The following is a 26,405-nucleotide window of genomic DNA, read 5'->3' as shown; positions in this document are numbered from 1 at the left end:
TGGACAGATGTCTGGCTGAGTCCTGCTGCGATGCCTAGTAGGAGAGACACACACTGTTCTATGTCCTGATCCGTTGTGGACAGATGTCTGGCTGCGTCCTGCTGCGATGCCTAGTAGGAGAGACACACACTGTTCTATGTCCTGATCCGTTGTGGACAGATGTCTGGCTGAGTCCTGCTGCGATGCCTAGTAGGAGAGACACACACTGTTCTATGTTCTGATCCGTTGTGGACAGATGTCTGGCTGCGTCCTGCTGCGATGCCTATTAGGAGAGACACACACTGTTCTATGTCCTGATCCGTTGTGGACAGATGTCTGGCTGCGTCCTGCTGCGATGCCTAGTAGGAGAGACACACTGTTCTATGTCCTGATCCGTTGTGGACAGATGTCTGGCTGCGTCCTGCTGCGATGCCTAGTAGGAGAGACACACACTGTTCTATGTCCTGATCCGTTGTGGACAGATGTCTGGCTGCGTCCTGCTGCGATGCCTAGTAGGAGAGACACACACTGTTCTATGTCCTGATCCGTTGTGGACAGATGTCTGGCTGCGTCCTGCTGCGATGCCTAGTAGGAGAGACACACTGTTCTATGTCCTGATCCGTTGTGGACAGATGTCTGGCTGCGTCCTGCTGCGATGCCTAGTAGGAGAGACACACACTGTTCTATGTCCTGATCCGTTGTGGACAGATGTCTGGCTGCGTCCTGCTGCGATGCCTAGTAGGAGAGACACACACTGTTCTATGTCCTGATCCGTTGTGGACAGATGTCTGGCTGAGTCCTGCTGCGATGCCTAGTAGGAGAGACACACACTGTTCTATGTTCTGATCCGTTGTGGACAGATGTCTGGCTGCGTCCTGCTGCGATGCCTATTAGGAGAGACACACACTGTTCTATGTCCTGATCCGTTGTGGACAGATGTCTGGCTGCGTCCTGCTGCGATGCCTAGTAGGAGAGACACACTGTTCTATGTCCTGATCCGTTGTGGACAGATGTCTGGCTGCGTCCTGCTGCGATGCCTAGTAGGAGAGACACACACTGTTCTATGTCCTGATCCGTTGTGGACAGATGTCTGGCTGCGTCCTGCTGCGATGCCTAGTAGGAGAGACACACACTGTTCTATGTCCTGATCCGTTGTGGACAGATGTCTGGCTGCGTCCTGCTGCGATGCCTAGTAGGAGAGACACACTGTTCTATGTCCTGATCCGTTGTGGACAGATGTCTGGCTGCGTCCTGCTGCGATGCCTAGTAGGAGAGACACACACTGTTCTATGTCCTGATCCGTTGTGGACAGATGTCTGGCTGCGTCCTGCTGCGATGCCTAGTAGGAGAGACACACACTGTTCTATGTTCTGATCCGTTGTGGACAGATGTCTGGCTGCGTCCTGCTGCGATGCCTAGTAGGAGAGACACACTGTTCTATGTCCTGATCCGTTGTGGACAGATGTCTGGCTGCGTCCTGCTGCGATGCCTAGTAGGAGAGACACACACTGTTCTATGTTCTGATCCGTTGTGGACAGATGTCTGGATGCGTCCTGCTGCGATGCCTAGTAGGAGAGACACACACTGTTCTATGTCCTGATCCGTTGTGGACAGATGTCTGGCTGCGTCCTGCTACGATGCCTAGTAGGAGAGACACACACTGTTCTATGTTCTGATCCGTTGTGGACAGATGTCTGGCTGCGTCCTGCTGCGATGCCTAGTAGGAGAGACACACTGTTCTATGTCCTGATCCGTTGTGGACAGATGTCTGGCTGCGTCCTGCTGCGATGCCTAGTAGGAGAGACACACACTGTTCTATGTCCTGATCCGTTGTGGACAGATGTCTGGCTGCGTCCTGCTGCGATGCCTAGTAGGAGAGACACACTGTTCTATGTCCTGATCCGTTGTGGACAGATGTCTGGCTGCGTCCTGCTGCGATGCCTAGTAGGAGAGACACACACTGTTCTATGTCCTGATCCGTTGTGGACAGATGTCTGGCTGCGTCCTGCTGCGATGCCTAGTAGGAGAGACACACACTGTTCTATGTTCTGATCCGTTGTGGACAGATGTCTGGCTGCGTCCTGCTGCGATGCCTAGTAGGAGAGACACACTGTTCTATGTCCTGATCCGTTGTGGACAGATGTCTGGCTGCGTCCTGCTGCGATGCCTAGTAGGAGAGACACACACTGTTCTATGTTCTGATCCGTTGTGGACAGATGTCTGGATGCGTCCTGCTGCGATGCCTAGTAGGAGAGACACACACTGTTCTATGTCCTGATCCGTTGTGGACAGATGTCTGGCTGCGTCCTGCTGCGATGCCTAGTAGGAGAGACACACTGTTCTATGTCCTGATCCGTTGTGGACAGATGTCTGGCTGCGTCCTGCTGCGATGCCTAGTAGGAGAGACACACACTGTTCTATGTCCTGATCCGTTGTGGACAGATGTCTGGCTGCGTCCTGCTGCGATGCCTAGTAGGAGAGACACACACTGTTCTATGTCCTGATCCGTTGTGGACAGATGTCTGGCTGCGTCCTGCTGCGATGCCTAGTAGGAGAGACACACACTGTTCTATGTCCTGATCCGTTGTGGACAGATGTCTGGCTGAGTCCTGCTGCGATGCCTAGTAGGAGAGACACACACTGTTCTATGTCCTGATCCGTTGTGGACAGATGTCTGGCTGAGTCCTGCTGCGATGCCTAGTAGGAGAGACACACACTGTTCTATGTCCTGATCCGTTGTGGACAGATGTCTGGCTGAGTCCTGCTGCGATGCCTAGTAGGAGAGACACACACTGTTCTATGTCCTGATCCGTTGTGGACAGATGTCTGGCTGAGTCCTGCTGCGATGCCTAGTAGGAGAGACACACACTGTTCTATGTCCTGATCCGTTGTGGACAGATGTCTGGCTGCGTCCTGCTGCGATGCCTAGTAGGAGAGACACACACTGTTCTATGTCCTGATCCGTTGTGGACAGATGTCTGGCTGCGTCCTGCTGCGATGCCTAGTTGGAGAGACACACACTGTTCTATGTCCTGATCCGTTGTGGACAGATGTCTGGCTGCGTCCTGCTGCGATGCCTAGTAGGAGAGACACACACTGTTCTATGTTCTGATCCGTTGTGGACAGATGTCTGGATGCGTCCTGCTGCGATGCCTAGTAGGAGAGACACACACTGTTCTATGTCCTGATCCGTTGTGGACAGATGTCTGGCTGCGTCCTGCTGCGATGCCTAGTTGGAGAGACACACACTGTTCTATGTCCTGATCCGTTGTGGACAGATGTCTGGCTGCGTCCTGCTGCGATGCCTAGTAGGAGAGACACACACTGTTCTATGTTCTGATCCGTTGTGGACAGATGTCTGGATGCGTCCTGCTGCGATGCCTAGTAGGAGAGACACACACTGTTCTATGTCCTGATCCGTTGTGGACAGATGTCTGGCTGAGTCCTGCTGCGATGCCTAGTAGGAGAGACACACACTGTTCTATGTCCTGATCCGTTGTGGACAGATGTCTGGCTGAGTCCTGCTGCGATGCCTAGTAGGAGAGACACACACTGTTCTATGTCCTGATCCGTTGTGGACAGATGTCTGGCTGAGTCCTGCTGCGATGCCTAGTAGGAGAGACACACACTGTTCTATGTCCTGATCCGTTGTGGACAGATGTCTGGCTGAGTCCTGCTGCGATGCCTAGTAGGAGAGACACACACTGTTCTATGTCCTGATCCGTTGTGGACAGATGTCTGGCTGAGTCCTGCTGCGATGCCTAGTAGGAGAGACACACACTGTTCTATGTCCTGATCCGTTGTGGACAGATGTCTGGCTGAGTCCTGCTGCGATGCCTAGTAGGAGAGACACACACTGTTCTATGTCCTGATCCGTTGTGGACAGATGTCTGGCTGAGTCCTGCTGCGATGCCTAGTAGGAGAGACACACACTGTTCTATGTCCTGATCCGTTGTGGACAGATGTCTGGCTGAGTCCTGCTGCGATGCCTAGTAGGAGAGACACACACTGTTCTATGTCCTGATCCGTTGTGGACAGATGTCTGGCTGCGTCCTGCTGCGATGCCTAGTAGGAGAGACACACACTGTTCTATGTCCTGATCCGTTGTGGACAGATGTCTGGCTGCGTCCTGCTGCGATGCCTAGTAGGAGAGACACACACTGTTCTATGTCCTGATCCGTTGTGGACAGATGTCTGGCTGCGTCCTGCTGCGATGCCTAGTAGGAGAGACACACACTGTTCTATGTTCTGATCCGTTGTGGACAGATGTCTGGCTGCGCCCTGCTGCGATGCCTAGTAGGAGAGACACACACTGTTCTATGTCCTGATCCGTTGTGGACAGATGTCTGGCTGCGTCCTGCTGCGATGCCTAGTAGGAGAGACACACACTGTTCTATGTTCTGATCCGTTGTGGACAGATGTCTGGCTGCGTCCTGCTGCGATGCCTAGTAGGAGAGACACACACTGTTCTATGTCCTGATCCGTTGTGGACAGATGTCTGGCTGCGTCCTGCTGCGATGCCTAGTAGGAGACACACACTGTTCTATGTTCTGATCCGTTGTGGACAGATGTCTGGCTGCGTCCTGCTGCGATGCCTAGTAGGAGAGACACACACTGTTCTATGTCCTGATCCGTTGTGGACAGATGTCTGGCTGCGTCCTGCTGCGATGCCTAGTAGGAGAGACACACACTGTTCTATGTCCTGATCCGTTGTGGACAGATGTCTGGCTGCGTCCTGCTGCGATGCCTAGTAGGAGAGACACACACTGTTCTATGTCCTGATCCGTTGTGGACAGATGTCTGGCTGCGTCCTGCTGCGATGCCTAGTAGGAGAGACACACTGTTCTATGTCCTGATCCGCTGTGGACAGATGTCTGGCTGCGTCCTGCTGCGATGCCTAGTAGGAGAGACACACTGTTCTATGTCCTGATCCGTTGTGGACAGATGTCTGGCTGCGATGCCTAGTAGGAGAGACACACACTGTTCTATGTCCTGATCCGTTGTGGACAGATGTCTGGCTGCGTCCTGCTGCGATGCCTAGTAGGAGAGACACACACTGTTCTATGTCCTGATCCGTTGTGGACAGATGTCTGGCTGCGTCCTGCTGCGATGCCTAGTAGGAGAGACACACGGTTCTATGTCCTGATCCGCTGTGGACAGATGTCTGGCTGCGTCCTGCTGCGATGCCTAGTAGGAGAGACACACACTGTTCTATGTTCTGATCCGTTGTGGACAGATGTCTGGCTGCGTCCTGCTGCGATGCCTAGTAGGAGAGACACACACTGTTCTATGTCCTGATCCGTTGTGGACAGATGTCTGGCTGCGATGCCTAGTAGGAGAGACACACACTGTTCTATGTCCTGATCCGTTGTGGACAGACGTCTGGCTGCGTCCTGCTGCGATGCCTAGTAGGAGAGACACACACTGTTCTATGTTCTGATCCGTTGTGGACAGATGTCTGGCTGTGTCCTGCTGCAATGCCTAGTAGGAGAGACACACACTGTTCTATGTCCTGATCCGTTGTGGACAGATGTCTGGCTGCGTCCTGCTGCAATGCCTAGTAGGAGAGACACACTGTTCTATGTTCTGATCCGTTGTGGACAGATGTCTGGCTGCATCCTGCTGCGATGCCTAGTAGGAGAGACACACTGTTCTATGTCCTGATCCGTTGTGGACAGATGTCTGGCTGAGTCCTGCTGCGATGCCTAGTAGGAGAGACACACTGTTCTATGTCCTGATCCGTTGTGGACAGATGTCTGGCTGCGTCCTGCTGCGATGCCTAGTTGGAGAGACACACACGGTTCTATGTCCTGATCCGTTGTGGACAGATGTCTGGCTGAGAGCTGCTGCGATGCCTAGTAGGAGAGACACACACTGTTCTATGTCCTGATCCGTTGTGGACAGATGTCTGGCTGCGTCCTGCTGCGATGCCTAGTAGGAGAGACACACACTGTTCTATGTCCTGATCCGTTGTGGACAGATGTCTGGCTGCGTCCTGCTGCGATGCCTAGTAGGAGAGACACACACGGTTCTATGTCCCGATCCGTTGTGGACAGATGTCTGGCTGCGTCCTGCTGCGATGCCTAGTAGGAGAGACACACACGGTTCTATGTCCTGATCCGTTGTGGACAGATGTCTGGCTGCGTCCTGCTGCGATGCCTAGTAGGAGAGACACACTGTTCTATGTCCTGATCCGTTGTGGACAGATGTCTGGCTGCGTCCTGCTGTGATGCCTAGTAGGAGAGACACACACTGTTCTATGTCCTGATCCGCTGTGGACAGATGTCTGGCTGCGTCCTGCTGCGATGCCTAGTAGGAGAGACACACACTGTTCTATGTCCTGATCCGTTGTGGACAGATGTCTGGCTGCGTCCTGCTGCGATGCCTAGTAGGAGAGACACACTGTTCTATGTCCTGATCCGTTGTGGACAGATGTCTGGCTGCGATGCCTAGTAGGAGAGACACACTGTTCTATGTCCTGATCCGTTGTGGACAGATGTCTGGCTGCGATGCCTAGTAGGAGAGACACACACTGTTCTATGTCCTGATCCGTTGTGGACAGATGTCTGGCTGCGTCCTGCTGCGATGCCTAGTAGGAGAGACACACTGTTCTATGTCCTGATCCGTTGTGGACAGATGTCTGGCTGTGTCCTGCTGCGATGCCTAGTAGGAGAGACACACACTGTTCTATGTCCTGATCCGTTGTGGACCGATGTCTGGCTGCGTCCTGCTGCGATGCCTAGTAGGAGAGACACACTGTTCTATGTCCTGATCCGTTGTGGACAGATGTCTGGCTGCGTCCTGCTGCGATGCCTAGTAGGAGAGACACACACTGTTCTATGTCCTGATCCGTTGTGGACAGATGTCTGGCTGCGTCCTGCTGCGATGCCTAGTAGGAGAGACACACACTGTTCTATGTCCTGATCCGTTGTGGACAGATGTCTGGCTGCGTCCTGCTGCGATGCCTAGTAGGAGACACACACTGTTCTATGTCCTGATCCGTTGTGGACAGATGTCTGGCTGCGTCCTGCTGCGATGCCTAGTAGGAGAGACACACACTGTTCTATGTCCTGATCCGTTGTGGACAGATGTCTGGCTGCGTCCTGCTACGATGCCTAGTAGGAGAGACACACACTGTTCTATGTCCTGATCCGTTGTGGACAGATGTCTGGCTGCGTCCTGCTGCGATGCCTAGTAGGAGAGACACACTGTTCTATGTCCTGATCCGTGGTGGACAGATGTCTGGCTGCGTCCTGCTGTGATGCCTAGTAGGAGAGACACACACTGTTCTATGTCCTGATCCGCTGTGGACAGATGTCTGGCTGCGTCCTGCTGCGATGCCTAGTAGGAGAGACACACACTGTTCTATGTCCTGATCCGTTGTGGACAGATGTCTGGCTGCGTCCTGCTGCGATGCCTAGTAGGAGAGACACACTGTTCTATGTCCTGATCCGTTGTGGACAGATGTCTGGCTGCGATGCCTAGTAGGAGAGACACACTGTTCTATGTCCTGATCCGTTGTGGACAGATGTCTGGCTGCGATGCCTAGTAGGAGAGACACACACTGTTCTATGTCCTGATCCGTTGTGGACAGATGTCTGGCTGCGTCCTGCTGCGATGCCTAGTAGGAGAGACACACTGTTCTATGTCCTGATCCGTTGTGGACAGATGTCTGGCTGTGTCCTGCTGCGATGCCTAGTAGGAGAGACACACACTGTTCTATGTCCTGATCCGTTGTGGACAGATGTCTGGCTGCGTCCTGCTGCGATGCCTAGTAGGAGAGACACACTGTTCTATGTCCTGATCCGTTGTGGACAGATGTCTGGCTGCGTCCTGCTGCGATGCCTAGTAGGAGAGACACACACGGTTCTATGTCCTGATCCGTTGTGGACAGATGTCTGGCTGCGTCCTGCTGCGATGCCTAGTTGGAGAGACACACACTGTTCTATGTCCTGATCCGTTGTGGACAGATGTCTGGCTGCGTCCTGCTGCGATGCCTAGTAGGAGAGACACACACTGTTCTATGTCCTGATCCGTTGTGGACAGATGTCTGGCTGCGTCCTGCTGCGATGCCTAGTAGGAGACACACACTGTTCTATGTCCTGATCCGTTGTGGACAGATGTCTGGCTGCGTCCTGCTGCGATGCCTAGTAGGAGAGACACACACTGTTCTATGTCCTGATCCGTTGTGGACAGATGTCTGGCTGCGTCCTGCTACGATGCCTAGTAGGAGAGACACACACTGTTCTATGTCCTGATCCGTTGTGGACAGATGTCTGGCTGCGTCCTGCTGCGATGCCTAGTAGGAGAGACACACACGGTTCTATGTCCTGATCCGTTGTGGACAGATGTCTGGCTGAGTCCTGCTGCGATGCCTAGTAGGAGAGACACACACTGTTCTATGTCCTGATGCGCTGTGGACAGATGTCTGGCTGAGTCCTGCTGCGATGCCTAGTAACCTGTCTTATTGTGAAGGACACTTTACTGTCCCACTGTTGGAAAGACGTTTCAGATTTATTAACACCAGCTGCATAACATTCATGGTATTGTTGTGATTTGTTGTTGTTGTGATTTGTTGTTGTTGTGATTTGTTGTTGCTATTTCACTGTCGTAGTTAAAGCATTTCAGTTTTGTTCATAAACCCATTTCAATGTTTTCATCCTCAGAACTTCTACAAGGAGATAGAGAGAGAGGAGATGTACATCAGGTAGGAAGAGGTCTTCATCATCATCTTCCTCAACTACACTTTTCTGTTGTTCTATTGTACTCAGTGCCTCTGTGAAGTCAAGGCCAGGTGTTTCTGTACTCAGTGCCTCTGTGAAGTCAAGGTCAGGTGTTTCTGTACTCAGTGCCTCTGTGAAGTCAAGGCCAGGTGTTTCTGTACTCAGTGCCTCTGTGAAGTCAAGGCCAGGTGTTTCTGTACTCAGTGCCTCTGTGAAGTCAAGACCAGGTGTTTTTGGGCTCAGTGCCTCTGTGAAGTCAAGGCCAGGTGTTTCTGTACTCAGTGCCTCTGTGAAGTCAAGGCCAGGTGTTTTTGTACTCAGTGCCTCTGTGAAGTCAAGGCCAGGTGTTTCTGTACTCAGTGCCTCTGTGAAGTCAAGACCAGGTGTTTCTGTACTCAGTGCCTCTGTGAAGTCAAGGCCAGGTGTTTTTGTACTCAGTGCCTCTGTGAAGTCAAGGCCAGGTGTTTTTGTACTCAGTGCCTCTGTGAAGTCAAGGCCAGGTGTTTCTGTACTCAGTGCCTCTGTGAAGTCAAGGCCAGGTGTTTCTGTACTCAGTGCCTCTGTGAAGTCAAGGCCAGGTGTTTTTGTACTCAGTGCCTCTGTGAAGTCAAGGCCAGGTGTTTTTGGGCTCAGTGCCTCTGTGAAGTCAAGGCCAGGTGTTTCTGTACTCAGTGCCTCTGTGAAGTCAGGACCAGGTGTTTTTGGGCTCAGTGCCTCTGTGAAGTCAAGGCCAGGTGTTTCTGTACTCAGTGCCTCTGTGAAGTCAAGGCCAGGTGTTTTTGGGCTCAGTGCCTCTGTGAAGTCAAGGCCAGGTGTTTCTGTACTCAGTGCCTCTGTGAAGTCAAGGCCAGGTGTTTTTGGGCTCAGTCCCTCTGTGAAGTCAAGGCCAGGTGTTTTTGTACTCAGTGCCTCTGTGAAGTCAAGGCCAGGTGTTTTTGTACTCAGTGCCTCTGTGAAGTCAAGGCCAGGTGTTTTTGTACTCAGTGCCTCTGTGAAGTCAAGGCCAGGTGTTTTTGTTCTCAGTCCCTCTGTGAAGTCAAGGCCAGGTGTTTTTGGGCTCAGTCCCTCTGTGAAGTCAAGGCCAGGTGTTTTTGGGCTCAGTCCCTCTGTGAAGTCACATTCTGCCCTAGCGGTCCATCAGTCTGCCCTAGCGGTCCATCAGTCTGCCCTGGCGGTCCATCAGTCTGCCCTAGAGGGTCCATCAATCTGACCTAGCGGTCCGTCAGTCAGCCCTAGCAGTCTGTCAGTCTTCTCTAGCGGTCCGTCAGTCAGCCCTAGCGGTCCGTCAGTCAGCCCTAGCGGTCCGTCAGTCTGCCTTAGCGGTCCGTCAGTCTGCCTTAGCGGTCCGTCAGTCAGCCCTAGCGGCCCATCAGTCAGCCCTAGCGGTCCGTCAGTCTGCCCTAGCGGTCCATCAGTCAGCCCTAGCGGTCCATCAGTCAGCCCTAGCGGTCCGTCAGTCAGCCCTACCAGTCTGTCAGTCTTCTCTAGCGGTCCATCAGTCTGCCCTAGCGGTCCATCAGTCTTCTCTAGCGGTCCATCAGTCTGCCCTAGCGGTCCATGTTGCCGTCTAAAAAGCGTTTTCTGAGATAAAAGGAAAATGTCACCATGAACTGCATCAGTCCACATCTGAAGTGGTCCCCTATTCCCTATATAGTGCACTACTATTGACCAGCACCCTATTCCCTACATAGTGCACTACTATTGACCAGCACCCTATTCCCTACATAGTGCACTACTATTGACCAGCACCCTATTCCCTACATAGTGCACTACTTTAGACCAGGACCCACATAGGGCTCTGTTCAGCGGTATTGCACTATGTAGTGACTCGGGGACCATTTCAGACACAGTTGACCTGTCTCTGTCCATATTGAAGCCCACCAAGCTGTGTACCGTTGTCACCACGGTAACCCGTGTGTCCTCTGTCCGTTGTCACCACGGTGACCCGTGTGTCCTCTGTCCGTTGTCACCATGGTAACCCGTGTGTCCTCTGTCCGTTGTCACCACGGTGACCCGTGTGTCCTCTGTCCGTTGTCACCATGGTAACCCGTGTGTCCTCTGTCCGGACAGGTACCTGTACAAGCTGTGTGACCTCCACAAGGAGTGTGACAACTACACTGAAGCTGCCTACACACTGCTGCTGCACGCTAAGCTGCTGAAGGTATTCACACACACACACACACACACACACACACACACACACACACACACATATACACACACACACACACAGACACACACACACAGACACACACACACACACACATACACACACACACACACATACACACACACACACACACATACACACAAACATACACACACACACACACACATACACACACACACACACACAGACACACACACACACACACACACACACACACACACACACACACACACACACACACACACACACACACACACACACATACACACAGCTCAGATACACAAACACTCTCTCTCTCTCTCTTCTCTCTCTCTCTCTCTTCCTCTATGTATCTCTCTCCCTCTCTTTCCTTCTCTCTCTCTCTCTCTCCCTCTCTCTCTCTCTCTCTCTCTCTCTCTCTCTCTCTCTCTTCCTCTATGTATCTCTCTCCCTCTCTTTCCTTCTCTCTCTCCCTCTCTCTCTCTCTCTCTCTTCCTCTATGTATCTCTCTCCCTCTCTTTCCTTCTATCTCTCCCTCTCTCTCTCTCTCTCTCTCTCTCTTCCTCTATGTATCTCTCTCCCTCTCTTTCCTTCTATCTCTCCCTCCTTCTCTCTCTCTATATGAATTGATAGTGTAAATGTGTGTCTTTTAGCGTCTGTTGAATAGCACCAGTTGTAGAGGACAAAGCCCCAGTCAGCTGTAATCACATAGATGGCTCTTAACCTTGCAGTGGCAGAGGTGTAACCGTGAATATCAATGTGTTGGGGAACAGGATCTGGATAGCAGAGATACGTCCAACCGTGTTTTAATCCTCCCTCTGTCAGGAGAGGACTGATGAGATGAGGAGAAGAATGGAGAGAGAGAGAGAGAGAGAGAGAGAGAGAGGAGAAGAATGGAGAGAGAGAGGGGACTGGGGAGAGAGGAGAAGAATGGAGAGAGAGGAGAAGTATGGAGAGAGCGAGAGAGAGGGAGGGGTCTGGGGAGAGAGGAGAAGAATGGAGAGAGAGAGAGGGGACTGGGGAGAGGAGAAGAATGGAGAGAGGGGACTGGGGAGGGAGGAGAAGAATGGAGAGAGAGAGAGAGAGAGGGGACTGGGGAGAGAGGAGAAGAATGGAGAGAGAGAGAGGGGTCTGGGGAGAGAGAAGAATGGAGAGCGAGAGGGGACTGGGGAGAGAGGAGAAGAATGAAGAGAGAGAGAGAGGGGACTGGGGAGAGAGGAGAAGTATGGAGAGAGAGCGAGCGAGAGAGAGAGAGGGGACTGGGGAGAGAGGAGAAGAATGGAGAGATAGAGAGAGGGGACTGGGGAGGGAGAAGATGAATGGAGAGAGAGAGAGAGGGGACTGGGGAGGGAGGAGATGAATGGAGAGAGAGCGAGAGGGGACTGGGAGAGAGGAGATGAATGGAGAGAGAGAGAGAGGGGACTGGGGAGGGAGGAGAATAATTTTAGAAAGAGAGAGAGGGGACTGGGGAGAGAGGAGAAGGATGGAGAGAGAGAGAGGGGACTGGGGAGAGAGGAGAAGAATTGAGAGAGAGAGAGTGGGGTCTGGGGATAGAGGAGAAGAATGGAGAGAGAGAGGGGTCTGGGGAGAGAGGAGAAGAATGGAGAGAGGGAGAGAGAGAAGGGACTCGGGAGGGAGGAGAAGAATGGAGAGAGAGAGAGAGAGAGAGAGAGGGGACTGGGGAGAGAGGAGAGGGGACTGGGGAGAGAGGAGAGGGGACTGGGGAGAGAGGAGAAGAATGGAGAGAGAGAGGGGACTGGGGGGAGAGGGAGAGAGAGGGGACTGGGGAGAGAGGAGAAGAATGGAGAGCGAGAGAGAGAGAGGGGACTGGGGCGAGAGAGAGAGAGTGGACTGGGGAGAGAGGAGAAGAATGGAGAGTGAGAGAGAGAGAGAGAGAGGGGACTGGGGAGAGAGGAGAGGGGACTGGGGAGAGAGGAGAAGAATGGAGAGAGAGAGGGGACTGGGGGGAGAGGGAGAGAGAGGGGACTGGGGAGAGAGGAGAAGAATGGAGAGCGAGAGAGAGAGAGAGAGGGGACTGGGGAGAGATGTTGAATCGGTCTCAATGGCGCTGCCCATGTGCTCACAGACGCCGTAATAGGACAGATGCAATGTTGCGAACTCTATACATCTCTATGGGACAACGGGACACAATGAGGAAGAATCTAATTTCTTATTATTATTATATATATATTTATTTCTTATTATTATAATGTTTTGCCATTTCAAACCTGCTGGGGCTTTCCCCAAATGCTGCAAAGAGGGAGACAGAGATAAAAGAGAGAACAGGAGGTTATTATACTGTAAAATGTGATAGATTTTTCCAAAGCAGAGCCTGGAGGTTAGTCTTTCTTCAATCTGTGTCATGAATTGGTTTGTAGGAAGCTCAACTGTCTTTCTGTTTTTAGTCCACTATATAGATAATGTGACTGGTCTCTCTCTGTGGTTCACTATATAGATAATGCGACTGGTCTCTCTGTGGTCCACTATATAGATAATGTGACTGGTCTCTCTCTGTGGTCCACTATATAGATAATGTGTCTGGTCTCTCTCTATGGTCCACTATATAGATAATGTGACTGGTCTCTCTCTGTGGTCCTCTATATAGATAATGTGTCTGGTCTCTCTCTGTGGTCCACTATATAGATAATGTGACTGGTCTCTCTATGGTCCACTATATAGATAATGTGTCTGGTTTCTCTCTATGGTCCACTATATAGATAATGTGACTGGTCTCTCTATGGTCCACTATATAGATAATGTGACTGGTCTCTCTCTGTGGTCCACTATATAGATAATGTGACTGGTCTCTCTCTATGGTCCACTATATAGATAATGTAACTGGTCTCTGTCTATGGTCCACTATATAGATAATGTGACTGGTCTCTCTCTGTGGTCCACTATATAGATCATGTGACTGGTCTCTCTCTGTGGTCCACTATATATATAATGTGACTGGTCTCTCTCTGTGGTCCACTATATAGATAATGCGACTGGTCTCTCTGTGGTCCACTATATAGATAATGTGACTGGTCTCTCTCTGTGGTCCACTATATAGATAATGTGACTGGTCTCTCTGTGGTCCACTATATAGATAATGTGACTGGTCTCTCTCTGTGGTCCACTATATAGATAATGTGACTGGTCTCTCTGTGGTCCACTATATAGATAATGTGACTGGTCTCTCTCTGTGGTCCACTATATAGATAATGTGACTGGTCTCTCTCTGTGGTTCACTATATAGATAATGCGACTGGTCTCTCTGTGGTCCACTATATAGATAATGTGACTGGTCTCTCTCTGTGGTCCACTATATAGATAATGTGTCTGGTCTCTCTCTGTGGTCCACTATATAGATAATGTGACTGGTCTCTCTCTGTGGTCCACTATATAGATAATGTGTCTGGTTTCTCTCTATGGTCCACTATATAGATAATGTGACTGGTCTCTCTATGGTCCACTATATAGATAATGTGACTGGTCTCTCTCTGTGGTCCACTATATAGATAATGTGACTGGTCTCTCTCTATGGTCCACTATATAGATAATGTAACTGGTCTCTGTCTATGGTCCACTATATAGATAATGTGACTGGTCTCTCTCTGTGGTCCACTATATAGATAATGTGACTGGTCTCTCTCTGTGGTCCACTATATATATAATGTGACTGGTCTCTCTCTGTGGTCCACTATATAGATAATGCGACTGGTCTCTCTGTGGTCCACTATATAGATAATGTGACTGGTCTCTCTCTGTGGTCCACTATATAGATAATGTGACTGGTCTCTCTGTGGTCCACTATATAGATAATGTGACTGGTCTCTCTCTGTGGTCCACTATATAGATAATGTGACTGGTCTCTCTGTGGTCCACTATATAGATAATGTGACTGGTCTCTCTCTGTGGTCCACTATATAGATAATGTGACTGGTCTCTCTCTGTGGTCCACTATATAGATAATGCGACTGGTCTCTCTGTGGTCCACTATATAGATAATGTGACTGGTCTCTCTCTGTGGTCCACTATATAGATAATGTGACTGGTCTCTCTCTGTGGTCCACTATATAGATAATGTGACTGGTCTCTCTCTGTGGTCCACTATATAGATAATGTGACTGGTCTCTCTGTGGTCCACTAAATAGATAATGTGACTGGTCTCTCTCTGTGGTCCACTATATAGATAATGTGACTGGTCTCTCTCTGTGGTCCACTATATAGATAATGTGACTGGTCTCTCTCTGTTGTCCACTATATATATAATGTGACTGGTCTCTCTCTGTGGTCCACTATATAGATAATGTGACTGGTCTCTCTCTGTGGTCCACTATATAGATAATGTGACTGGTCTCTCTGTGGTCCACTATATAGATAATGTGACTGGTCTCTCTCTGTGGTCCACTATATAGATAATGTGACTGGTCTCTCTGTGGTCCACTATATAGATAATGTGACTGGTCTCTCTGTGGTCCACTATATAGATAATGTGTCTGGTCTCTCTCTGTGGTCCACTATATATATAATGTGACTGGTCTCTCTCTGTGGTCCACTATATAGATAATGTGACTGGTCTCTCTGTGGTCCACTATATAGATAATGTGACTGGTCTCTCTGTGGTCCACTATATAGATAATGTGACTGGTCTCTCTCTGTGGTCCACTATATAGATAATGTGACTGGTCTCTCTCTCTATGGTCCACTATATAGATAATGTGACTGGTCTCTCTCTCTACGGTCTACTATATAGATAATGTGACTGGTCTCTCTCTCTATGGTCCACTATATAGATAAAATCATGTACTACGAGAATTATCATTCCTAGTCTATATCCCAAATGGCAGCCTATGGTTCCTGGTCAAAGTAGTGCAAATAGGAATAGGGTACCATTGGCCATAGGGCCTTGGTCATCGTAGTGCACCAGGTAGGGAATAGGGTACCATTGGCCATAGGGCCCTGGTCAACGTAGTGCACTACGTAGGGAATAGGGTACCATTGGCCATAGGGCCTTGGTCAACGTAGTGCACCAGGTAGGGAATAGGGTACCATTGGCCATAGGGCCCTGGTCAACATAGTGCACTACGTAGGGAATAGGGTACCATTGGCCATAGGGCCTTGGTCAACGTAGTGCACCAGGTAGGGAATAGGGTACCATTGGCCATAGGGCCCCGGTCAACGTAGTGCACTACGTAGGGAATAGGGTGCCATTGGCCATAGGGCCCTGGTCAATGTAGTGCACTACGTAGGGAATAGTGTAGCATTGGCCATAGGGCCCTGGTCAAAGTAGTGCACTACGTAGGGAATAGGGTACCATTGGCCATAGGGCCCTGGTCAAAGTAGTGCACTACGTAGGGAATAGGGTGCCATTGGCCATAGGGCCCTGGTCAAAGTAGTGCACTACGTAGGGAATAGGGTACCATTGGCCATAGGGCCCTGGTCAAAGTAGTGCACTACGTAGGGAATAGTGTACCATTGGCCATAGGGCCCTGGTCAACGTAGTGCACTACGTAGGGAATAGTGTACCATTGGCCATAGGGCCCTGGTCAACGTAGTGCACTACGTAGGGAATAGGGTACCATTGGCCATAGGGCCCTGGTCAAAGTAGTGCACTACGTAGGGAATAGGGTGCCATTGGCCATAGGGCCCTGGTCAACGTAGTGCACTACGTAGGGAATAGTGTACCATTGGCCATAGGGCCCTGGTCAACGTAGTGCACTACGTAGGGAATAGGGTACCATTGGCCATAGGGCCCTGGTCAAAGTAGTGCACTACGTAGGGAATAGTGTACCATTGGCCATAGGGCCCTGGTCAACGTAGTGCACTACGTAGGGAATAGGGTACCATTGGCCATAGGGCCCTGGTCAAAGTAGTGCACTACGTAGGGAATAGGGTGCCATTGGCCATAGGGCCCCGGTCAAAGTAGTGCACTACGTAGGGAATAGTGTAGCATTGGCCATAGGGCCCCGGTCAAAGTAGTGCACTACGTAGGGAATAGTGTACCATTGGCCATAGGGCCCTGGTCAACGTAGTGCACTACGTAGGGAATAGTGTAGCATTGGCCATAGGGCCCCGGTCAAAGTAGTGCACTACGTAGGGAATAGGGTACCATTGGCCATAGGGCCCCGGTCAACGTAGTGCACTACGTAGGGAATAGTGTACCATTGGCCATAGGGCCCCGGTCAACGTAGTGCACTACGTAGGGAATAGTGTACCATTGGCCATAGGGCCCTGGTCAATGTAGTGCACTACGTAGGGAATAGTGTACCATTGTCCATAGGGCCCTGGTCAAAGTAGTGCACTACGTAGGGAATAGTGTACCATTGGCCATAGGGCCCTGGTCACTACATAAGGAATGGGTTGTGATTTGGGACACAGACTTGTAGGAAACCTGGCTGAGGAAGTTGAATTTACAGCGTCAGTGTGATTGATGTCGTTTCAGCACTTCCAGAAATAACTAGGTGACGATGGCAACGTGAACACCTCTCCTCTCTTTAATCACGGAAGAGCTGCTCAAACTAACAGAATCAATAATAACCATCGTCCTGCAGGACGTAAACACCTCTCCTCTCTTTAATCACGGAGGAGCTGCTCAAACTAACAGAATCAATAATAACCATCGTCCTGCAGGACGTAAACACCTCTCCTCTCTTTAATCACGGAGGAGCTGCTCAAACTAACAGAATCAATAATAACCATCGTCCTGCAGGACGTGAACACCTCTCCTCTCTTTAATCACGGAGGAGCTACTCAAACTATAACGGAATCAATAATAACCATCGTCCTGCAGGACGTAAACACCTCTCCTCTCTTTAATCACGGAGGAGCTGCTCAAACTATAACGGAATCAATAATAACCATCGTCCTGCAGGACGTAAACACCTCTCCTCTCTTTAATCACGGAGGAGCTGCTCAAACTAACAGAATCAATAATAACCATCGTCCTGCAGGACGTAAACACCTCTCCTCTCTTTAATCACGGAGGAGCTACTCAAACTATAACGGAATCAATAATAACCATCGTCCTGCAGGACGTAAACACCTCTCCTCTCTTTAATCACGGAGGAGCTGCTCAAACTAACAGAATCAATAATAACCATCGTCCTGCAGGACGTAAACACCTCTCCTCTCTTTAATCACGGAGGAGCTGCTCAAACTATAACGGAATCAATAATAACCATCGTCCTGCAGGACGTAAACACCTCTCCTCTCTTTAATCACGGAGGAGCTGCTCAAACTATAACGGAATCAATAATAACCATCGTCCTGCAGGACGTAAACACCTCTCCTCTCTTTAATCACGGAGGAGCTGCTCAAACTAACAGAATCAATAATAACCATCGTCCTGCAGGACGTAAACACCTCTCCTCTCTTTAATCACGGAGGAGCTGCTCAAACTAACAGAATCAATAATAACCATCGTCCTGCAGGACGTAAACACCTCTCCTCTCTTTAATCACGGAGGAGCTGCTCAAACTATAACGGAATCAATAATAACCATCGTCCTGCAGGACGTAAACACCTCTCCTCTCTTTAATCACGGAGGAGCTGCTCAAACTATAACAGAATCAATAATAACCATCGTCCTGCAGGACGTAAACACCTCTCCTCTCTTTAATCACGGAGGAGCTGCTCAAACTAACAGAATCAATAATAACCATCGTCCTGCAGGACGTAAACACCTCTCCTCTCTTTAATCACGGAGGAGCTGCTCAAACTATAACGGAATCAATAATAACCATCGTCCTGCAGGACGTAAACACCTCTCCTCTCTTTAATCACGGAGGAGCTGCTCAAACTAACAGAATCAATAATAACCATCGTCCTGCAGGACGTAAACACCTCTCCTCTCTTTAATCACGGAGGAGCTGCTCAAACTAACAGAATCAATAATAACCATCGTCCTGCAGGACGTAAACACCTCTCCTCTCTTTAATCACGGAGGAGCTGCTCAAACTAACAGAATCAATAATAACCATCGTCCTGCAGGACGTAAACACCTCTCCTCTCTTTAATCACGGAAGAGCTGCTCAAACTATAACAGAATCAATAATAACCATCGTCCTGCAGGACGTAAACACCTCTCCTCTCTTTAATCACGGAGGAGCTGCTCAAACTATAACAGAATCAATAATAACCATCGTCCTGCAGGACGTAAACACCTCTCCTCTCTTTAATCACGGAGGAGCTACTCAAACTATAACAGAATCAATAATAACCATCGTCCTGCAGGACGTGAACACCTCTCCTCTCTTTAATCACGGAGGAGCTGCTCAAACTACAACGGAATCAATAATAACCATCGTCCTGCAGGACGTAAACACCTCTCCTCTCTTTAATCACGGAGGAGCTGCTCAAACTAACAGAATCAATAATAACCATCGTCCTGCAGGACGTAAACACCTCTCCTCTCTTTAATCACGGAGGAGCTGCTCAAACTATAACGGAATCAATAATAACCATCGTCCTGCAGGACGTAAACACCTCTCCTCTCTTTAATCACGGAGGAGCTGCTCAAACTAATAGAATCAATAATAACCATCGTCCTGCAGGACGTAAACACCTCTCCTCTCTTTAATCACGGAGGAGCTGCTCAAACTAACAGAATCAATAATAACCATCGTCCTGCAGGACGTAAACACCTCTCCTCTCTTTAATCACGGAGGAGCTGCTCAAACTAACGGAATCAATAATAACCATCGTCCTGCAGGACGTAAACACCTCTCCTCTCTTTAATCACGGAGGAGCTGCTCAAACTATAACAGAATCAATAATAACCATCGTCCTGCAGGACGTAAACACCTCTCCTCTCTTTAATCACGGAGGAGCTGCTCAAACTATAACGGAATCAATAATAACCATCGTCCTGCAGGACGTAAACACCTCTCCTCTCTTTAATCACGGAGGAGCTGCTCAAACTAACAGAATCAATAATAACCATCGTCCTGCAGGACGTAAACACCTCTCCTCTCTTTAATCACGGAGGAGCTGCTCAAACTATAACGTAATCAATAATAACCATCGTCCTGCAGGACGTAAACACCTCTCCTCTCTTTAATCACGGAGGAGCTGCTCAAACTAACAGAATCAATAATAACCATCGTCCTGCAGGACGTAAACACCTCTCCTCTCTTTAATCACGGAGGAGCTGCTCAAACTATAACAGAATCAATAATAACCATCGTCCTGCAGGACGTAAACACCTCTCCTCTCTTTAATCACGGAGGAGCTGCTCAAACTAACAGAATCAATAATAACCATCGTCCTGCAGGACGTAAACACCTCTCCTCTCTTTAATCACGGAGGAGCTGCTCAAACTATAACGGAATCAATAATAACCATCGTCCTGCAGGACGTAAACACCTCTCCTCTCTTTAATCACGGAGGAGCTGCTCAAACTAACAGAATCAATAATAACCATCGTCCTGCAGGACGTAAACACCTCTCCTCTCTTTAATCACGGAGGAGCTGCTCAAACTAACAGAATCAATAATAACCATCGTCCTGCAGGACGTAAACACCTCTCCTCTCTTTAATCACGGAGGAGCTGCTCAAACTATAACGGAATCAATAATAACCAACGTCCTGCAGGACGTAAACACCTCTCCTCTCTTTAATCACGGAGGAGCTGCTCAAACTAACAGAATCAATAATAACCATCGTCCTGCAGGACGTAAACACCTCTCCTCTCTTTAATCACGGAGGAGCTGCTCAAACTATAACGGAATCAATAATAACCAACGTCCTGCAGGACGTGAACACCTCTCCTCTCTTTAATCACGGAGGAGCTGCTCAAACTAACAGAATCAATAATAACCATCGTCCTGCAGGACGTAAACACCTCTCCTCTCTTTAATCACGGAGGAGCTGCTCAAACTATAACAGAATCAATAATAACCATCGTCCTGCAGGACGTAAACACCTCTCCTCTCTTTAATCACGGAGGAGCTGCTCAAACTAACAGAATCAATAATAACCATCGTCCTGCAGGACGTAAACACCTCTCCTCTCTTTAATCACGGAGGAGCTGCTCAAACTAACAGAATCAATAATAACCATCGTCCTGCAGGACGTAAACACCTCTCCTCTCTTTAATCACGGAGGAGCTGCTCAAACTATAACAGAATCAATAATAACCATCGTCCTGCAGGACGTAAACACCTCTCCTCTCTTTAATCACGGAGGAGCTGCTCAAACTATAACAGAATCAATAATAACCATCGTCCTGCAGGACGTAAACACCTCTCCTCTCTTTAATCACGGAGGAGCTGCTCAAACTATAACGGAATCAATAATAACCAACGTCCTGCAGGACGTAAACACCTCTCCTCTCTTTAATCACGGAGGAGCTGCTCAAACTATAACGGAATCAATAATAACCATCGTCCTGCAGGACGTAAACACCTCTCCTCTCTTTAATCACGGAGGAGCTGCTCAAACTAACAGAATCAATAATAACCATCGTCCTGCAGGACGTAAACACCTCTCCTCTCTTTAATCACGGAGGAGCTACTCAAACTATAACAGAATCAATAATAACCATCGTCCTGCAGGACGTAAACACCTCTCCTCTCTTTAATCACGGAGGAGCTGCTCAAACTATAACGGAATCAATAATAACCATCGTCCTGCAGGACGTAAACACCTCTCCTCTCTTTAATCACGGAGGAGCTGCTCAAACTATAACGGAATCAATAATAACCATCGTCCTGCAGGACGTAAACACCTCTCCTCTCTTTAATCACGGAGGAGCTGCTCAAACTAACAGAATCAATAATAACCATCGTCCTGCAGGACGTAAACACCTCTCCTCTCTTTAATCACGGAGGAGCTGCTCAAACTATAACGGAATCAATAATAACCATCGTCCTGCAGGACGTAAACACCTCTCCTCTCTTTAATCACGGAGGAGCTGCTCAAACTAACAGAATCAATAATAACCAACGTCCTGCAGGACGTAAACACCTCTCCTCTCTTTAATCACGGAGGAGCTGCTCAAACTATAACAGAATCAATAATAACCATCGTCCTGCAGGACGTAAACACCTCTCCTCTCTTTAATCACGGAGGAGCTGCTCAAACTATAACGTAATCAATAATAACCAACGTCCTGCAGGACGTAAACACCTCTCCTCTCTTTAATCACGGAGGAGCTGCTCAAACTATAACGGAATCAATAATAACCATCGTCCTGCAGGACGTGAACACCTCTCCTCTCTTTAATCACGGAGGAGCTGCTCAAACTAACAGAATCAATAATAACCATCGTCCTGCAGGACGTAAACACCTCTCCTCTCTTTAATCACGGAGGAGCTACTCAAACTATAACGGAATCAATAATAACCATCGTCCTGCAGGACGTAAACACCTCTCCTCTCTTTAATCACGGAGGAGCTGCTCAAACTAACAGAATCAATAATAACCATCGTCCTGCAGGACGTAAACACCTCTCCTCTCTTTAATCACGGAGGAGCTGCTCAAACTAACAGAATCAATAATAACCATCGTCCTGCAGGACGTAAACACCTCTCCTCTCTTTAATCACGGAGGAGCTGCTCAAACTAACAGAATCAATAATAACCATCGTCCTGCAGGACGTAAACACCTCTCCTCTCTTTAATCACGGAGGAGCTGCTCAAACTATAACAGAATCAATAATAACCATCGTCCTGCAGGACGTAAACACCTCTCCTCTCTTTAATCACGGAGGAGCTGCTCAAACTAACAGAATCAATAATAACCATCGTCCTGCAGGACGTAAACACCTCTCCTCTCTTTAATCACGGAGGAGCTGCTCAAACTAACAGAATCAATAATAACCATCGTCCTGCAGGACGTAAACACCTCTCCTCTCTTTAATCACGGAGGAGCTACTCAAACTATAACGGAATCAATAATAACCATCGTCCTGCAGGACGTAAACACCTCTCCTCTCTTTAATCACGGAGGAGCTGCTCAAACTAACAGAATCAATAATAACCATCGTCCTGCAGGACGTAAACACCTCTCCTCTCTTTAATCACGGAGGAGCTGCTCAAACTATAACGGAATCAATAATAACCATCGTCCTGCAGGACGTAAACACCTCTCCTCTCTTTAATCACGGAGGAGCTGCTCAAACTATAACGGAATCAATAATAACCATCGTCCTGCAGGACGTAAACACCTCTCCTCTCTTTAATCACGGAGGAGCTGCTCAAACTATAACAGAATCAATAATAACCATCGTCCTGCAGGACGTAAACACCTCTCCTCTCTTTAATCACGGAGGAGCTGCTCAAACTATAACGGAATCAATAATAACCATCGTCCTGCAGGACGTAAACACCTCTCCTCTCTTTAATCACGGAGGAGCTGCTCAAACTAACAGAATCAATAATAACCATCGTCCTGCAGGACGTAAACACCTCTCCTCTCTTTAATCACGGAGGAGCTGCTCAAACTATAACGGAATCAATAATAACCATCGTCCTGCAGGACGTAAACACCTCTCCTCTCTTTAATCACGGAGGAGCTGCTCAAACTAACAGAATCAATAATAACCATCGTCCTGCAGGACGTAAACACCTCTCCTCTCTTTAATCACGGAGGAGCTGCTCAAACTATAACAGAATCAATAATAACCATCGTCCTGCAGGACGTAAACACCTCTCCTCTCTTTAATCACGGAGGAGCTGCTCAAACTATAACGGAATCAATAATAACCATCGTCCTGCAGGACGTAAACACCTCTCCTCTCTTTAATCACGGAGGAGCTGCTCAAACTAACAGAATCAATAATAACCATCGTCCTGCAGGACGTAAACACCTCTCCTCTCTTTAATCACGGAGGAGCTGCTCAAACTATAACGGAATCAATAATAACCAACGTCCTGCAGGATCCCTTTAATTTAGGCTGTTTGACCTTTAACCTTAGACTCCATGTAAAGGAAGCCAACCTTCCTCGTCTCCAAATCCAAACAGGATCAAGACTTCCTTGTCCTGCTTATTGGCCAATGGAAAGTGGCCCGGTTCCGTTTGGATTTCCGAGGCTGTTTCTAAGCCCACAGTACCGTCAAATCTGCGAGCCGTTGCTTTTCTCCCACAGTGCACTGTACCGTCCATGAAAATGTGGAGGTCACGTCACTTCAACAGACGGCGCCAGCTTTGCTATGTAAATATTGACTCCATCCCATATGGCACCCTATTCCCTATATAGTGCACTACTTTTTTTTTTTTACCATGGCCCATTCCAAAAAGTTAGTGCACTATATAGGGATTAGGGTACCGTTCGGGACGGCCCCCGATACCTAATTCGATTTTACCTAGAGATCGTTGCGTTCTCTCTTGTTCAACAACAGCATGGAATGTCAGTTACGTTACCGTGGCAATGAATCAGTTGTGACAGGACCTTAGTAGGGTTACCGAGGCTGGGACCGGGGAGCCAATAGGATCGCTGCATCTAGCCTGTTGGCCGGCCTCTTTCCAGCCACTCACAACGTTAATAATTAGAGTGGGTAGAGAGACTGGAGGAGAGGACTGTGTGGTCAGCAGAAATGTTTCCATCTCCCTGTTGTTTACAGAATGAAGCACAATGTGTGATAATTAATATGGTTTTATCACTGCATAAATCAATATCTGATGTGTTAATGTAGCTTTTCCATAAGTTATCTCTCTCTTCTCCTCCTCTCCTCCTCCCTCATCCCTCCTATCCTCCTCAACCTCTCCTCCTCCTCCCTCCACCTCCACCTCTCTTTTCCTTTCCTTTCCTCCCCCCTCCACTCCTCCTCTCTTTTTCCTTCTCTCCTCCTCCTCCTCCCACCTCCTCTCCTCCCTCCTCTCTTTTCCTCTCCTCCTCCCTCCCCTCTCCTTCCTCCTCTTTTCCTCTCCTCATCCCTCCTCTCCTCCCTCCTCTCTTTTCCTCTCTCCTCTCCTCCTCTATTCTTCTCCTCCTCCCTTCTCTCTATTCCTCTCCTCCTCCCTCCTTTCCTCACCCCTCCTCTCCTCCTCCTCCCTCCTCTCTCCTTCTCTTCTCCTCTCTCCTCCTCTCCTCCTCCCTCTCTCCTCCTCCTCCTCTTCTCCTCCTCCCTCCTCTCCTTCTCTCTCCTCCCCTCCTCCTCTCCTCCTCCTCTCCTCCCCTCCTCCTCCCTCCTCTCCTCTTTCCTCTCCTCCTCCCTCCTCCTCTCACTCTCTTTCCTCTCCTCCTCCTCCCTCCTCTCCTCCTCCCTCCTCCTCCTCCTCCCTCCTCTCCTCTTTCCTCTCCTCCTCCCTCCTCTCTATTTTCCTCATCCCTCCTCTCCTCTTTCCTCTCCTCCCTCCTCTCTCTCTCTTTTCCTCTCCTCCTCCTCTCCTCCTCCCCACTGTAAATCAATGTTTAGCTCTATTGAGGAATCTAATTCTGATATAGTCTGATAGAGTATACTGCTCAGCTACAGTTAATATTATACTATACAGGGTCTGTTCTATAGAGGTAACATGATCTGTATCTACAGGGTCTGTTCTATAGAGGTAACATGATCTGTGTCTACAGGGTCTGTTCTATAGAGGTAACATGATCTGTATCTACAGGGTCTGTTCTATAGAGGTAACATGATCTGTATCTACAGGGTCTGTTCTATAGAGGTAACATGATCTGTGTCCCTGCAGTGGTCTGAGGAGCCGTGTGCAGCTCACCTGACCCAGAGAGACGGCTACCAGGCCTCCACACAAGGACAACTCAAGGACCAGCTCTACCAGGAGATCATCAACTTCTTCGACAAGGGCAAGGTACCTAGAGGGAGGAGGGTGATGGGAGGGGGGAGAGAGGGTGTGTATTAGAGAGAGAGAGATAGTGTGTGTGTTGGTGAGAAAGTGAGTGTTGGTGAGAGATTGAGAGGTGGGGAGGTGGTGAGAGGGGAGGTGGTGAGAGGGGAGGTGGTGAGAGAGGGGTGGTGGTGAGAGATGGAGGTGGTGAGAGAGAGGGGGGTGGTGAGAGAGAGAGGGAGGTGTGAGAGAGAGGGGGGTGGTTGAGAGAGAGAGCGAGGGGTGAGAGAGAGGGGGGTGAGAGAGAGAGAGGTGTGAGAGAGAGGTGTGAGAGAGAGGGAGGTGGTTGAGAGAGAGAGCGAGGGGTGAGAGAGAGAGAGAGAGAGGTGGGGGGGGCTGAGAGAGAGAGAGAGAATGGGGTGGTGAGAGAGAGAGAGATGGGGGGGTGTCCAGAGAGAGCGAGAGAGAGAGGGGGAGTGAAAGAGATAGAGAGGGGGGGTGTCCAGAGAGAGTGTGTGTAGGTCTGGTGAGACTAAAGAGGTAGACAGAGTTAGTGAGCTGCACCTTTTTGTTCAGCGTGTTCCAGATGTTTTGGGACCTGTTCTATCTGATCCTCCTTCAACAGAGAGGCAACATGGAGACGCCTAAAACATCCCGTCTCTCCTCTATAAGCCCTCTATTGGCCCTCCTCTATAAGCCCTCTATTGGCCCTCCTCTATAAGCCCTCTCCTCTATAAGCCCTCTATTGGCCTCCTCTATAAGCCCTCTATTGGCCTCCTCTATAAGCCCTCCTCCTCTGGAAGCCCTCTATTGGCCCTCCTCTATAAGCCCTCTATTGGCCCTCC

At 49.3% G+C, this 26,405-nt stretch overlaps 1 protein-coding gene across 5 annotated transcripts in view; it reads left to right on the top strand.

The window, feature by feature from the left end:
* LOC110514830 (dedicator of cytokinesis protein 1) overlaps positions 1-26,405 on the top strand; it is a 611,880-nt gene that overhangs the window by 465,617 nt on the left and 119,858 nt on the right. For all 5 annotated transcript variants that reach the window (XM_090217799.1, XM_090217795.1, XM_090217797.1 and 2 more), the window contains exons 36-38: positions 8,646-8,686; positions 10,773-10,863; positions 25,465-25,584. In XM_090217799.1, the coding sequence (XP_090073925.1) occupies positions 8,646-8,686; positions 10,773-10,863; positions 25,465-25,584 (252 nt within the window). The remainder of the gene's footprint in view (positions 1-8,645; positions 8,687-10,772; positions 10,864-25,464; positions 25,585-26,405) is intronic.

The sequence above is a fragment of the Oncorhynchus mykiss genome, chromosome 23 (assembly GCF_057628025.1).
Source record: "Oncorhynchus mykiss isolate SJ-2025 chromosome 23, ASM5762802v1, whole genome shotgun sequence".
Classification (NCBI taxonomy): Eukaryota; Metazoa; Chordata; class Actinopteri; order Salmoniformes; family Salmonidae; genus Oncorhynchus; species Oncorhynchus mykiss.
The sequence above is the reverse complement of the archived record's forward strand: the minus strand, read 5'-3'. Positions and strand labels throughout refer to the sequence as shown.